Source organism: Theobroma umbraticum, unplaced genomic scaffold (assembly GCF_002168275.2).
Source record: "Theobroma umbraticum cultivar Fairchild unplaced genomic scaffold, ASM216827v3 scaffold_95.0, whole genome shotgun sequence".
In the NCBI taxonomy this organism is placed as follows: Eukaryota; Viridiplantae; Streptophyta; class Magnoliopsida; order Malvales; family Malvaceae; genus Theobroma; species Theobroma umbraticum.
Genome location: NW_018397257.1, coordinates 11,289,620 through 11,305,537, shown reverse-complemented (window position 1 = coordinate 11,305,537; position 15,918 = coordinate 11,289,620). Strand labels below are relative to the sequence as shown.

The window sequence follows — 15,918 nt, the reverse complement described above, 5'->3', positions numbered from 1 at the left end:
TATGCTTTTTAGTTTCCAGTAATCATAACATGCCATACCTGACAATAAGAAGATCTGAGTCACGATGATCCGTAAAGGCGCTCATAAATTGATGTACAAGTTGCCCTAAAGGCCAAATTCTCCAAACCTGGTGACAAAGGGAGACTTATGCAACATCAACCATCACATTACAAAACATAGACCTTGCTTGTAAGTCGTAACAGTAGGATATGAATTGTTAATTTGTGATACTTGTAAATATACCACCCTTCAAAAACCTTAACTGGTGAACATTTGGACAGAAAGTAGAGCAACTTTACATGACACACTTACTTGATATACTGTCAACATCTAGAAAATGTGCAAGTTTGGTGAACTTACTCGAATAATTTCTAATACCAAGAAAACTGCCAAAGCTGCACCAAATGCTAGATCAAGAAATTTTGGCTGCAAAAATAATTACAAAATCAATATAATATCTAAGCAAACCATTACTAGAATGAAGGAGTAAAAAAGGTTGCTAAATAATTGATACATGATACTCAAGAATATACTCAGATCACCTGGTATATAAGAGCGGGCAGAAACATTGAAACAGCCAGCAGATGGTAGTATTTTCGAAGAAGAATCCTCTCGATCTTACTATTCTTAGAAATCTTGTAGAACCTCCAGACAGATGCATATATCAAACCCAACCAGTAGATACATAGTGACAGTCTTTTGAATGGTTCCGAAAAAACAAACTGGAATATCCTGTTACAGATGTATGATGTAATGGTAAGACACTTGAAAAAAGTGGAGGAAAACAGAGGACGGCATGAGAAAAACCAAATAATGCTAGCATAGGAAGAAAACCGTCATTTTCTGTAACAGACAATGCCTTTGAAGTCACGTGATAGCACAAATCAGTTTTCCCTCTGCTGCACAACTTTTATCTCCAGAATGCCCAACAAAAGGACAGTAGCAAAAATAGCTTGCAACCCTAAGCTATAAGTATTCTAATAGCAACACCAGAGAAGTAACATAGGAGTATCAAATACTAGAGAAAGCAAGCCATCCATTACACCAATAATATCTATATCCATCATCAAACAGTTGAAATTTTTAAAGTCACTAAAGCCTCTTGATAAACACCTACTTACCTCTACAACAGATTAGATTACAAAACCAAATGTATATAAAAGTCAAAGCAAAGAGATGCTAATAAACATCATTATAAATAGAAGTCAAATTGAAAATCTCTTTGAGCAAAGATATACCATAATACAGGATGCACATCAAAATCTAGGACAATCATCATCCAAGATGGGGCAACCACAATCATGATGAATCCAAGGGAAGTAAAGAATATAAGAGATCTCCCAATCTCTTTGTTTTGTTTTGATTCAGAGTTGTCAGCTCCCCAGAAGTATTCCCATAAGCGGATTACAAATTTAAAGACTGCTGAAAAAATAAGAAGGCCAAGCAGCACACCCTGCATAGAAGAGAACAACTCTCACTATCCAGCTAGACCATTTACAAAGAATTTCATCACTTGAAGATTCGTACCTGAATAATGATACCTATCTCACTTCTTTTAATTCCATATCGTATGGACACCAACTCTGGTGAGATCAAGAGTCTACAGACCTGTTAAAACAATGACATTAACATTAAAATGCTAATTTTGCTGGATTTTTCTGTTGTAACAGCCTGTATCTGGTGTGAAAAAGCAGCACTAACCTTTGAAATGGTACATGCCAACAGGTCACCAAAGTAGATTACAAGACCTGAAGTCACCAAAAGTGCTTCCCCTGCAAAAATGAGGGACATAAAAAATCTTGTCACTGCTCAGTAAGAAATATTTGGATGATAAAAGTTGAGGTAGAAAGAGTAGCACAAAACAAACCAACTGAAGCACAACAGGGGAACGTGTTGAGAAGATGTTGAATTAATTTCACTGCTGCAAATCCATGACATAGCAACCACAATAACTTTAAAGCTGTGTTAAAGCCTGTATGCAGACAAATGAAACTATTGGTTATGCTGTTACAAGAAGCTAGCGCTAATTTTTCATATTCAAGCTTACTGAATGCAAGAAACCACAAACAACAACACAATAACAACAGAACAACTGACTTACCAGTATGAGATATTGTAGCAAGCGATATACAGCAAATCACTGAATATAAGATGACACAGCTTAAGCTAAACTTAGCATCCCAAACACTACAGGAGAAATGGGGATTCTTATTGTTGGCCGCGCACCACATAACTATGGAGAGGAATATAAGCACACCACAGCAACAAGCCGATGTGGCCCAAAATTGCATTGTCATATGTTCAAGCTCTACCAACAGAATTCGAAAAACACAAACATCAAACATAAATCCATAATTCTCTTATAAACCCTACAATTCTTTGTTCAATTCATTTTTGAATATATAAATGAGTACCTCCAAGCTCAATTTGTTGCAAAGAGAAAGCTCTTGAAAGCTGAATCAACTTCGAGAGCATTACAGTCGGCAACGTAACTGCTCCCAACATTATTCCCGATGAAGCACCTGGCCTATTAAAACAAACGAAAAGTTTCAAAATTCCACATTAAAAAGTAACAGAATTTAACGAATTGAGATTCTCTAAAGCCCTAACTCTCCCACCGAAAATGAAATTTTGTCCCTTTTTTTTTCAATTTTTCATTTTTTTACTTACCTGATTTTGAAGAGGGAGACGGAATCGTCGGCGCGGATCTCGACATAGAGAGAGAAGAGGGAGAGGAGAGAGAGGGAGAAGGCGTGGGGCAGGAGAGAGAGGGGGAGAGAGGAGAGAACACGGAAGACGAAGAGGAGAACCACGGCTCTCTCTCCGTTCATCGCTTTCAACGGCGAGATCGCCATCGTGATCGGAAGAGGATTTTAGCCGGGAAGGATTATCTCTGACTAATCAGAATTTGGAAATCCAGTGGCGTTTACCCATGGGATTTTGGTCGACGCGGAAGTTCGTTGGACTTGGCGCCTCCACCGTGGGTCCCGCGTTTTTCGAATTTTCCTTATTTTTCTTATAAGTAATCCATGGTTTTTATTTTAGTCCGTTTTCACACATTTTCTTACTTATTATTATCATTATCTTAACAAAAAATTAAGATAAATATTTTATTTTTAATATATTTTATATTTGAATTTTTTAAAATATATAATATAAATTTTAAATACTTTTGATATTAAAAATAAATTTTTAATATAAAAAAGTAAGAGTATTAAATATTAAAAAAAATCTTTTGAGACATCTAAAAAAAATGAACAAAGGGTTGGGGTTTAATCTCAATGAATTATTGACTGTGATTAAAGTTTCGTGTTTGGTAATGATTTAAAGATCTTTTGTGATAATAATTTTAGATTATAAAAAATGATTAAATCAGTGTATATGTAAATGTCATCCAAAAAAAAAAGTTTGTGATTTTTAAAATATAATACTATTATTTAAAATTTAATCTCAATAATTGATTCGTCATGATTAAATATCCATCTTTGATAATAATTTGAAGATTTTCCATAACAATGATTTTAGATCATTGAGAAAATCACTATATTACGAAGTCATTTAAATATCATCTAAAAAAATAAATTTCATCATCGTAGGAAACCGTTCTCTTCAAAATATTAAACAATAATTTAAGATTATCTGTGATTTATAATATTAAGTCAAACTTAATAATTTAATATCACTAATGGTCAAATCAATTTAATATTATTTGTGATGGAATATCAATACAAAGCTAGAATCTTTGGGCAAACTAGCTGGTAGGGATGTAATTAACTTCTAAGTATAGGATATGATGCTATAAATGATGTCTTAATCATATAAAATGGTCGTAATATGTCTAAAATAATCGTGTCATATCAAGAAATGACATATTATTTTGAACATGATTTTCAAATTAATAATATGATCGTGTATGTATCTCGACAATATTTTCAGTGAGGACATTAGGTCATGACTTTGGAGCCATTAACAAATGCAGAGTTCCACCTATGCTTAATCCGAATTTGCATGGGCTATCTGCTGTTAAATCTCCACGATTTGAGGAAGAAAAGACACAACAACCGCTTGCCATTTTAGCTGGTAAGATATTGAACCTTTCATCACAGCATAAAATGCTTATCATTGTCTCTCTGCCAATTTACCATTAACAAAAGAAAATACGAGGACAATTACCATCCATCCATACGTATCCGCAGATGAGGCAGAGTCGGTCAGTATTAGACTACGTTTGGGGTTAGCCATGAATGATTACAAAAACATTCAAAAAACTCCACCTCTCTCTCTCTTGCTCCCAACAATGGCAGACACAACCCAAAAGCCTCATGCAATCTTCATACCTTACCCTCTTCAAGGCCATGTAATCCCATCCGTGCACCTAGCCATCAAGCTAGCATCGAAGGGTTTCACCATCACCTTCATCAACACCCACTCCATCCACCACCAGACCTCCGAGGCGGAGCCTGGGATAGGGCCTGACATCTTCGCTACGGTACGTGAATCAGGGCTGGACATACGTTACACCACCGTGTCTGACGGGCTACCCCTTGGGTTCGATCGCTCATTGAACCATGACCAGTTCATGGCAGCTTTGCTGCATGTGTTCTCCGCCCACGTGGAGGAGGTGGTGAGCAAAATAGTAAAATCAGGAGACAGGGTTCATTGCCTGATTGCTGATACTTTCTTCGTGTGGCCTTCAAAGATTGCCAAGAAGTTTGGGTTGCTTTATATCTCGTATTGGACAGAACCAGCTTTGGTGTTCACATTGTACTATCACCTGGATCTTCTTAGGATGAATGGTCATTTTGGCCTTCAAGGCAAGTGTAATACATGGTCTGCATATCTCGCCTGGAACGTCCCTGGATACTTTCGTGTTTGAAACGTCTCCAAAGGCTTTAGCGTTTTGAATATATAAAAACATTGACTTTCTTATTCTATTACATGCATTTTCTTATTTTATTTATAAAACAAACGAAGATTGATTTTTATTGAATATTTTTTATCAGATTGTCGTGAAGACTCCATAGATTACATACCGGGAGTTCAAGCAATTGAACCGAGGGATTTGATGTCATACCTTCAAGAAACTGATGTAACATCAGTGTGCCACCAAATAATTTTCAATGCATTTGAAGATGCTAAGAATGCAGATTTTGTTCTATGTAACACAGTCCAAGAACTTGAACCTGTGACCATATCAGCTCTACGTGCCAGAGTCCCGTTTTATGCCATTGGACCCATTTTCCCATCTGGGTTCACCAAGAGCATTGTGGCTACAAGCCTTTGGTCCGAGTCTAATTGCACCCAGTGGCTCGATAAACAGCCTCGTGCCTCAGTTCTGTACGTGTCTTTTGGTAGCTATGCCCATGTTAGAAAAACTGACCTGACAGTGATAGCTAATGGTCTTCTGCTTAGCAAAGTAAACTTTCTTTGGGTACTTCGGCCTGACATTGTGAGCTCTGATGATGCTGATCCGCTGCCCTTTGGATTCAAGGAGGAGGTTGGTGACCGTTCGATGATCATACCTTGGTGTTGTCAAATTGCAGTACTGGCCCACCCAGCGGTAGGAGGGTTCTTAACTCATTGTGGATGGAATTCAATACTGGAGAGTGCATGGTCAGGAGTTCCCTTGCTGTGTTATCCTTTGCTAACTGATCAATTCACTAACAGGAAATTAGTAGTTCATGACTGGAAGGCTGGGATTAATTTGAGCAATAAAAATCCCATCACCAGGGAGGAAGTTTCCGACAATATCAACCGTCTTATGAGTGGAAGATCAGGGGATCAATGTAGGAGTATGGTCACGGAGGCGAAAGAAACATTAGGAAATGCACTGACACCCAATGGATCATCAGAGAAAAACATGGACCAGTTCATCAAGGAACTCAGGGCCAAGGTTCAAATCAAGCCCATCCCCTCCCAATAGATATTGCAGTGCTCATTGTTCAAGTACAAACACGTTGCTGATGTTCTACAGTTTCAAACCATGAAACCAGGACTGCTCTAATTTCTAATGTAATGTCCGAGTGTTTCTTAGCATCATCCATGAAATAACATTAGTTTTGAAGGTTGAAACGAACTTAGCAGCTCCGGCTGCTTTCTTTGGAAAAATAGAAATTCAACAGACCTACGCAGAGATTCTTAAGACAGCAAGATGTGCAATAAGAAACTTTGGGTTTTTGTGTGAGAATCTAGCATTAGGCTCAGGTTAGATCTTTCCCAATGACTGATGCATCCAAAGTATGGCATTCCTTTCATGGATCACATTCAAAGGCAAATTCATGAGCGACAACTTTGGATTGCACAAGCAAAGCTAAAAGGAAAGATATTATACAATTTGAATGGCTGACAACATAGTACCACTTTGCATTCATCTCAGGTTGTTGAATTGCGATTACACTGGCAAAGTCTATGCAGGGATACATTTTTCCTTACACGAAAATGTAGCAAAAAGAAAACAAGAATTCTATATCCAACTGCCATGAGGAACAATACCAGTAAATTCTCCCACTTGGAGTTACTGCTAGATGAGATATCATAAGCATTATGGAGTGCCTGCAACCCTGATATCGTCCTCACCTGTCCAACAGCAAAATTTGTCCCTAGGTACTCATTCTCCAAAAGGCCCTATGGAAAAAAACACAGGTAACAAAATTAAAGATCCATTCAGCGAAGGTAAACTGCCATGAATGGTTTCTCCAATACATACAGAAAGTCAATATGAGCAACTACAATTTGATATAGAGAAAACAACATGATGCTGATCAATCCAGTTTGATATAAGGAAACTAATGTTATAAGATGCACACACCTGAATGGAATAAGTGTGGAAAGCAATGTAAGATAATGGATATGTCCACACAGGTCCAGGCAACTCATTTCTGATTCTGAAGTAGCCTGCCGCAAGCATCATTACCACCTGAAACATCATGCATTTTAATCATAAGATAAGCAAAGGTCTAGGTAAAAAGTAACGATCGGAAATGAAAGTAATTTTAAAAAGTAAGAGAAATTAAGAACAACAAGCTTCAGGTGAAGCAAGAACATGTTTTGCAGAGAGTGAACTAACATGTATGGTTACAAGTGTTAAGACACTCCAGAAAACATTTTGCCACAAAGAGGCAACAGCCAGCATCAATCCTTCGTTTACTAAAAGGCACATGAAGAAATTCAGCACAAAGTACATCAGCAAGCTGAAGTCATCTCGCAATCCTATCAAGAAATAGAAAACAAGACTTGATGATATGGAGATGAGGAACAGGAATGGAATGCTGGAGAGAAGTTGCCCAAACAAAAAGACAAAAGCTCCTGAATGCTGGTTTGACTCCTCACTGGCATATATCTGCAAAATAGAAAAGCAGTTTTGAGCACGAAAGAAAGACAGGGACCAATCATACAACTTTGCAAATGGGGGGAGAAAACCCAAAATTTGATCAAGCAAAATCCCAAAAACAAGAATGATCACCTTGATTTCTTTCATTAGTGCAGGTACTCCGGCGATGCTTAAAAGTGAAGTAAATGATACAAATACAAAAATTGCTGCAACTCTTGTCTGTAATGAGAAAAGATAAAAAGTTAGAAACACACCCATGCTTCATGAGTGTATCAGTTATTCTTCAGAAATAAAATTGAAAAATTAAGTCAAACTTCAAAAAGCAGGATAGAACAAGCACTTATACCAGGCTGGAAGAAGCAGGAATCATCATGAACTATTGCATATCTGTTAATCAAACTACATTTTCTAGTTGCTTATCACAACAAGGTCTTACTGTAAATTTGCTGCAAACATCCCCATGAAATGCATCCTAGGACTATCACTATCAATCGGATGAAGCAAATACAAGAAAAATTGTTTGGTACTATAGGGGTACAGTTTGTAATTTAGTTACTTGAGAAAATTCCACATTCACAAAAGAAAGATAGTAGAAGTGAGCCTTTGCAGCTAAAGAACATTGGTGACTTACCATAAAATAATGAAATTACAATATGCTGAGTATGACAAACCGCTATAGAAGCAGTAAGCAAAACATGTTCCATAACAACAGTATTGTACAGAGAATAAACAAGATGCAAGCACAACAACTACAGATACATGCATCATATTGGTACCAAATACTTATCAAATCAGTTGAGGTCATATTAAGTCAAGTTCACCAAAAACAAAAGAGCGAAGACATATATCTGAACTCATGCACAAATGGCTTTACTCACCACAACAGAGGACAAAGAATGTCCCAAGCCTGAAAATACCGTACCAATACACACTGTAAGAAGCATATAAAGAATAAGACGAAGCCAGTAGTATTTCCATTCCCTTGACATAATCAATAATGATCTCCAAGTCAATACTGCAATTCGTGTAGCATTGCTAGCCTTTCCCTTGCTTTTTAGAAGTGGACCTTCCTGTAGAATGCAACATAAGTGAACAAAAATTAGAAAGGCTGACTTATTGCCACCATAAGTCTTGAGGAAGTCATGAAAGAAAAATGCTTAATACATGGTAAACAGATTACAGCCAGCTATACTCTATCATCCAATTACCTTCGCTCATTCTAACCCTTAATGTTTACAGGTTACATATATTATACCATTCCTTGCAATGTATAATCAAACAGTATAAGAACCAGTCATACACGATGATACATGTGATTAAAGCTTCCAATAACCCTAGGGGTAGAGGCCCAGAAATTACAAATGGTTCAACACAAATAACATTACATATCGTACCTTCTCTGTGAGTCTCAGTATCATAGTTTCAACTGCAGCAGCATCAGCTGATGATTTAAATGTTGCCTCAAGAGTACGAATTGCAACAGCAGTATCCATATTCACAGATGAAAAGTCCCCATTGTCATCCTGTCACAATTTCCCAGTTCATATAAATTAAATTATTCAAATTGAAGCAAGCATTAAAGAGTAGAAGCCATTGTTCAAAGGTAAAATGCTAAAACATAGAAACAGTTTAGATTGAAAAGACCTCCATTCTGGTAGGATCATAACTAGGCAATGACTATTTCTTATAATTTAAGAGACAGAAAAGGCACAGCCAAAAATGCTGGACAAGTTGTAGTTTGTGGGGTTTAACACCAAATATAGTATTGTTATGGACCAAAATAACCTAAAGCACTATATAAGCATCTTTAATCCTCTTAATTTACCATCAATCCAAAATGATCCGGTAGCTTTTAAGATCCAACTCAAATGTTTTATAGACTCTTTTCTTCTCTTTTATTTTTGACATTTTGTTCTCTCTAAGTACCACTGAGGCTTTGAACTAAAATATAAAGAATGAGATCGATTAAATACCTGCCAATTTTTGCACATCGCGATAATCCTGTCAAAATCAGTATTTATGGCACGTAGAAAGTGATCAGAAGGACTTTGCATAATTGGACAAGGGAATCCAGCATTTGAGAAGTGCTTCATCAAGAAAAGGGAGAAATTAGAATAACCAGAAGGCAAACCAAGTACTCATAAGGTCAAAGAAAAGAAAAGAAATTGGAATCTTTATACATAAATTTAATTTTCTTTTCCTCGCTCAGCATTACAGGAACCAAGTAAGTATACCACAAATCTTTAAATGGAACTTCTTTCCTTCCATATCAAATGATGCTTAAATGATGAAGTCACTACAAATAAAATTAAAACAAAGACAAGAGTAGCAAAAGAATCATATTCATGTTATCACTAACCTGCAAGCAAGCTAATGTTTCCCCAAAAAACAGGGTGTTTCCATTTGAAAGCAGACAGATACGATCAAAGAGACCAAACACTTCTGTACTGCTCTGGTAAATGGTGAAAATAAGAGTGCATCCTGTGCTCGCAAGTTTCTTCAATGTTACCATCATTAAAAGGGCAGAGACACTGAATAAAATGAAATATTAAACTTTAGCTATAGCATCATAAATCATCTTGATTTTCTGGAAAGTAGATTGCACACCCATCATACAGTCAGCACTCAGCAACGTAGAGCATGCAAGACACAGTGAATAAGAAAACTTTTATGAATAAAACTCAGGAAAACAAATAAATAACCTACCTGTCCAGATGATATAGAGGCTCGTCTATAAACAAGATTCGTGGCCTCATCACAAGTTCCCGAGCAATGCTAACGCGCCTTCTTTCACCACTAGGGAGGCCTTTCATATAGCAGTGACCACCAATCAGTTTGTTTGCATAGTCACCCAAGGACATGGCATGGATGGCTTCCTCTACCACACTCTTTTTCTGACAGAAAAAACCAGGAAGTTGGAGCAAAGCTGAGTAGTATAGATATTCTCGCACTGTGAGTGAACCAATTAAAGTAGTTTCCCTGTCAACAAAACCCTGCACATTGGATGTTTCAAAGTCAAAAAACCAACCTTGAAGTCCTAGTTCCCTTGCTTCCTTGCAATTTCTGTTTAACTAAAATTTAATTTATTTTGAAAAGGAAAGATTCAAAGTAGCATTTTGACAATAAGAACATTTAGCATGGTTCAACATAGATAATATGGAGTTAGGAAAAGTACAAGAAACGATATCAGTTTAAAATAAGGGAGCCTCATAGAATCCAACCATGATACTTGCTAAATTGGAAACCTAGGTGGGAACAGTACTAAAGGACTAATCACTTAGGAGGATTCACATAATGAGAGAAACAAAGGAAACAAGGGTCTAAGCATTAGATAAGATGATGACTCATCAGAGATTTTCCTATAATCTAGGATACAAAACTAGATTGAGACTCTTGTTGACAATAGCAAGTATATCTCAACTTCTATAAGGCCAGTTGGATATATTATAATTGCAAGATGCCAAAACCAAAAAGTTATGGGAGAAAATGCAAAACAGAATGTACATCAATTTGCACACACACAAAAATAATTAAATAAGTAGTCACTTTACCAGCAGAGAATAACCCTATTAACATAAGAACCATAGGATGAATCGAAAGTAACATCTAAGACTTTCATCCTTTGTGAAAATGTAACTGAAACTCACATATGATCCATAAGGCATGTGGGTTTTTGCTCCATTTATGAATACTTCACCATACATTTTGGCCGAAGGATGTAATCTTCCTAAATTCAAGAGGAAAGAGGATTTTAGTCTTAAACATCTAAAATTAAACAGGGAAAAAACATAAAAGACTCATTATTCAATAAGTAGCCAACATAAGTGGCATGTTAAAAGACCTGCAATAGCCCTCAGAAGTGTGGACTTCCCAGATTTTGCAGGACCCATGATCACTGTCATTGTGCCAGGCAATGCATAGCCATTTGAACTCTTCACAACCTTATCAGAATATTTCCTTTTCCCCTTTATAGTTACAGTCAAGTCTTTCCACACGACTGATGCACCGGCAATTTTTCTTGCAACAGCTGCACCCTCTGGCAGCGGTGGTGATGGCAATGACCCACTATTGAGCTTTGACAGAGATGGGGAAACTGGGGTGGTTGCAGCATTGATGGAGTCACCTCCTTCCTCCACCCTGACATCAACATCTGTATCCTCCCACTCAGGTGAATCCTCAAATGAGATAGGTTGTCTGAGAGAACCAGGCTTCCGCAAATAGAAAAAGTTACTCGAGGGAACCCTACTTGCTGGACTACTGGCTGAAGAGGATGAAGACCTATAATGTTCAGATTGAGACTGTATTTCTTCCATTTATCACTCCAGATCTCTAAACGTTCCAATAGTAGAAAACAGTACTTGAAATGAATTGGGAAACTTCCTAGTACGCCCCTTAAATAATTAAGGGATCAGACTAATTTATAATTGCACATGATTGTACCATCCACTATTCAATGCTCTCACAACCCCTTAATAAAACATCATATCACCTGTTAAATGAAATTTAATAGAATTAACAAATGATTCTGAAATTCGTACTAAGGTACTGTAGGAAATTAAAAGTGTTTTAATTCTAACTATTAGGCATTTGATTTTAATTTCCTCGGAATAATAAACTCATCCTGTATTTATTATTATTATTATGGAATTCATAAACAAAAGATTGTCTATCCTTTCAAACAAAAGCAGGAGAACCTCAACCTCATGGAGATAACAAATGAAATATAACACGATCCAGTGCAAAGACAAAAAATCCAATAGCTCAAAATTACAAATAATCCACCAATCCACAGCAATTTAATCTATATTCCAGCATATCAAAGCAAAATACCAATCCATTTACCCTTCCCTCCTGACCACGTATTATCTGTTTACTTAATACACAACTCAAACTACCCAATGCTCCACTTCATTACCAAAACAAAATAATGCAGGATAACACTAAAAAAATGAAAACTTCAACATAAAAAAACTGAACTTTCTAGTAAATAAAAGAAACCATACTGTCTGGTTTACAAAAATGAAAACTTTGAACAGAAACGATCATTTCTTGTAAAAAGAACTGATTTTTCAGCTGAAGGAAGCTGAGTTGAGTTACATAAATAGCCAGCAAACAACAGCCTCAAACCTTGAACTTCTTTTGTCCTTTCTTAGTTACTCAAGTGCCCAACAGCAGACAAAACAAGCTAAGATCCCATGTCAAACAAACTAAACTACAAAATAAGGAGAAGAATTAAAAGCTAAACAGAGGTGCGAGGAAGAGACAAACCTGGATCTGAGTTAAGAAAGAAACTTCGATGAGAGAGAGTTGAATGTGAAAAAAAAAAAGTGTGTACTGAAGTGAGTGAAGGAAAGAAGGGCCTTGGGTTTTAACACACTCCTCACCAACACAAAGAATCTAAAACTGGGCAAATGTTGTTGGATTATTTGACCCGCTTTTACCGGGTCTGTGTCCTTTTTTTTTGTTTGACAGTACCATCTTTGCTTTGCTTCATTGCTTGGCATCTCTCTGTCTACACCGAACCCTTCTCTTTTTTTTTAATTTTTTTTTTTTTTTAATTTTTGGCTTTGGGTCTTTCTCTTTTCAAGGGGTCACTTTAATTTATTCTGAGGAAGAATGTAATGATATTAGTTTGCCAACACACCATTACAAAAGCGCTCCCTCTTCATTACTTTTAGCATGATTTATTGTCCCTTACCTTTCTTATTTATTTATTTATTTATTATTATTGTTCTATTTTGATGAATGTGGAATGTACTATTACCTCGTAAAATATGTTCCATAGTACAACCAATAAAGCTTGTATTATAAATAAAAAAAATTTATAACTAAAATGTTAAAAGAAATTTATCAAAAAAGGCTAAATAACCCACTTTTTGTTATCAAAGATTTTAATATTAAAATTATCGAACCATCATGAACCTTAATCCTCTTAAAAGGACATAACAATTAATTAAAACCAATTAATTTTTAAATACATTACATCGTTGGTAACAGACAAAATCAAAAATTTTAATTTCGAAAACAATATGAGTTCCTGTTATGTCACAATAACAAAATAACCTATGCTTATTTAGCAACTAAGGAAAATAAATAAATAATATTATAAAAAATAAAATAAATTCTTTTTTATTATCTTTAATCAAATTTTAATCTTGTTATTTTAATTTTAATAATTTTTTATAATAAATAATTAATTAATTATTCTTAATTAAAATATAATTTATCATTATATGTATCATTAACATATTTACATATTACGATAATAATGACGTGTCATTCTAATTATATATACTAAAAGGCTTGTCTTGTAGAAAAAATTTGTAGTTCCTTGGGAAGAAAATTGAGTCCACGAGATGTCATATTTCTATTTTGTTGTTTTCTATATGCTCAGTCTTCTTCAATCATTTTGGAAATTTGGGGTTTGCTTTTTTGGAAGGCTAATGGGCTGTATGTCAATGATTCATTAGTTTTTTCTTGACTAGTAAGGGTTGAAAACGTGTGGGTCACACATGTGAACATTTGAGAACCTTTTTCCTTACCCAATAATCATCCAAAAACTTGTTGAAGAAATGTCCAAACAAAGCTGTAATCAGAGATATGATTTTGAGCTTAATTTAGGATTTGACAAAAGGTTAGCACTAACATTTATTTATAATTTTATATACTTGCGTTTATCTTTGTCTTCCAAAGTTTTGATCCTTATTTTATTCATAAAGTTATAAAAGAACAATATAAATTGTTATCGATCGATAAAAAATAATATAGATAATGTATTGATATTTTTTTAATCAAAGGGTAAATTTCATTTACGATTTTATAGTTTTAATTTTTTTCACTTAATATCGTGTGTGTGTGTGTGTGTATTTTTTTCTCGATTAACTCTTTATGTTTTGTTTGTAAAAAAAGTTACATAGTTATTTTTTTAATAAAATTATCAAAATTGTTGAGTCAAAACAACAAATTATCTTTTAAATTGTAGATATTTTAATAATTTTATTAGATGGAATTAACGATATAATCATTTTTTGAGTTATTTTGTCAATATTATAATAGTAATTTTGCTTTTATTCACAAATGAATTTTCAATTAATGTTTAAAAATTAACCAAATTTTTTTCAAGTTTGATAAATTAACCAAATTTATAAAATTTTAAAAAATTTATCAAAGATGAAAAATGTAATAAGGTGTAGGGGATGTAATAAATAGTTGCTGGAAAAAAAAAAAGAGGAGATCTTTACCTATCACAACTTAATTCATTTTCTTTAAATAGTCATAGAATAAATTATCTTCTTCTCTAAATCTTCAATTTTCCTACCAAACTATTGATTTAATAATGAAAAAAAAACTAAAATAACAATATTTAAAAATAAATATAATCATTTTAAGTATTAATGTAAGTTTAATTATTTAAATAAGCCAATGTTTATTAAATATGTAAAACAATTGTATAAATCCATATTCAGAAGCTCCAAATTTAAATTGGAGAGTATAGCATGATATCAGCTCCACGCCATACTACACTATTTACAATAATGAAAGTTGCTTTTAATTAAAAAATTGAATTATTTTTATTTTTTAAAAATAAAAAGAATTGAATTGCTTTTAGTTCAAGCATAAATAAATGCATTATTCATTGGGCAGCTTTTTCCCATGTGGAAAATTGATAGGTTCCAGCAGTGATTATAATTACTGATTAGAAATTCAAAAAAATATTTATTATCTTTATTTTTCGTAATATTTAAAATTATAATAACTATAGATAAACATTCAATTTATTCCATTTTAAAATTTAAAAAAATCAAATTAATCAATAAAATTATAATAAAAAGAATGTGTTTATTTCGGTCGATTCGTTTAATTTTTAATTTTATATTTTAAAACATTAATAATATTTTTTATATATAAAATGTTTATTGACTTGTGATATAAGAGAAATAGGAAGAACAAAGTGATGTGGGCTGGGCCATCATGATTTGACTGAGAAATGTAATCTGCAATGATTGCAAAACAAAAGACTATAATGATGAAGGATAACTGTTAACTTGTTTGATACAACTAATCTTGACCTGTTTTAGGGTTCTTTTTACCACATACTTTATTTGTTAATTTTGACCAAAACAATTTAATCTTGTCTTTACTCTTAGATAACAACATAACCAACTTCTAATTTCGAATTGCACTTTTGTTACTTTTTTTTTCTTCCAACATAATTGGGTAGGGATGAAAATACATAATTAAATTTTTGCCATAAATAATTTTAAATAAAATATTAATTAATATTTATTATTTGAATTTGATTATAAATAATAAATTTTTTAGTATTTATTTAATTTTTCATAAAAAAAGTAATACAAATATTATTTATAAATTTACTTATAATTGATAAACCATTTATTTTAATATATAATTTGTTTAAATATAAATTTATTAATTGAATTTTGACCAATAAAATAGAAAAATGATTAATTTTTTTTAGTTAATTTGAATAAAGTCGAGTTATATGGCGAGTGGCCACATTGTTTCTAACTAAATAAACAACATCAGATTTTAAAAAAATATATTATTAATCACCTTTGAATAGATAT

The 15,918-nt window shown here is 33.9% G+C and overlaps 3 protein-coding genes across 3 annotated transcripts in view; 1 reads left to right on the top strand and 2 right to left on the bottom strand.

Moving 5' to 3' along the window:
* The window catches only part of LOC110412871 (phosphatidate cytidylyltransferase family protein), a 5,058-nt gene extending 2,067 nt beyond the window's left edge, over window positions 1-2,991 (bottom strand). The window contains exons 1-10 of the mRNA XM_021423515.2: window positions 2,671-2,991; window positions 2,415-2,527; window positions 2,102-2,308; window positions 1,868-1,972; window positions 1,702-1,772; window positions 1,528-1,608; window positions 1,239-1,453; window positions 543-732; window positions 361-426; window positions 39-127 (exon numbers count right to left, since the gene is read on the bottom strand). Of these exons, the coding sequence (XP_021279190.1) occupies window positions 39-127; window positions 361-426; window positions 543-732; window positions 1,239-1,453; window positions 1,528-1,608; window positions 1,702-1,772; window positions 1,868-1,972; window positions 2,102-2,308; window positions 2,415-2,527; window positions 2,671-2,855 (1,322 nt within the window). The 5' untranslated portion in view covers window positions 2,856-2,991. The remainder of the gene's footprint in view (window positions 1-38; window positions 128-360; window positions 427-542; window positions 733-1,238; window positions 1,454-1,527; window positions 1,609-1,701; window positions 1,773-1,867; window positions 1,973-2,101; window positions 2,309-2,414; window positions 2,528-2,670) is intronic.
* A 916-nt stretch (window positions 2,992-3,907) lies between these two features.
* On the top strand, window positions 3,908-6,033 carry LOC110412296 (UDP-Glycosyltransferase superfamily protein). Its single transcript, XM_021422826.1, has 3 exons — window positions 3,908-4,080; window positions 4,197-4,814; window positions 5,004-6,033. Exons 1-3 carry the CDS (start codon window positions 3,990-3,992, stop codon window positions 5,921-5,923), a joined length of 1,629 nt encoding a protein of 542 aa, XP_021278501.1. The 5' UTR covers window positions 3,908-3,989; the 3' UTR covers window positions 5,924-6,033.
* A 263-nt stretch (window positions 6,034-6,296) lies between these two features.
* On the bottom strand, window positions 6,297-12,806 carry ABCG3 (ABC-2 type transporter family protein). Its single transcript, XM_021422825.2, has 12 exons — window positions 12,599-12,806; window positions 11,172-11,819; window positions 10,978-11,057; window positions 10,037-10,323; window positions 9,690-9,861; window positions 9,304-9,417; window positions 8,725-8,853; window positions 8,209-8,400; window positions 7,463-7,549; window positions 7,067-7,339; window positions 6,809-6,916; window positions 6,297-6,624 (listed from the first exon to the last, which is right to left on the bottom strand). The coding sequence occupies exons 2-12, from the start codon at window positions 11,641-11,643 to the stop codon at window positions 6,373-6,375; spliced, it is 2,166 nt and encodes a 721-aa protein (XP_021278500.1). The 5' UTR covers window positions 11,644-11,819; window positions 12,599-12,806; the 3' UTR covers window positions 6,297-6,372.
* Window positions 12,807-15,918: the final 3,112 nt, after the last annotated feature.

Excerpts from the sequence above, each read along its gene's own strand:
- LOC110412296 (XM_021422826.1), top strand. The coding sequence starts at position 3,990 with ATGCTTAATCCGAATTTGCATGGGCTATCTGCTGTTAAATCTCCACGA. Across the intron at positions 4,081-4,196 it reads ACCGCTTGCCATTTTAGCTG|ATGAGGCAGAGTCGGTCAGT; the intron begins GTAAGATATTGA and ends ACGTATCCGCAG. Across the intron at positions 4,815-5,003 it reads TGGTCATTTTGGCCTTCAAG|ATTGTCGTGAAGACTCCATA; the intron begins GCAAGTGTAATA and ends ATTTTTTATCAG.
- ABCG3 (XM_021422825.2), bottom strand. The coding sequence starts at position 11,643 with ATGGAAGAAATACAGTCTCAATCTGAACATTATAGGTCTTCATCCTCT. Across the intron at positions 9,862-10,036 it reads CCTCTATATCATCTGGACAG|TGTCTCTGCCCTTTTAATGA; the intron begins GTAGGTTATTTA and ends CATTTTATTCAG. Across the intron at positions 9,418-9,689 it reads AAACATTAGCTTGCTTGCAG|CACTTCTCAAATGCTGGATT; the intron begins GTTAGTGATAAC and ends TTCTTGATGAAG.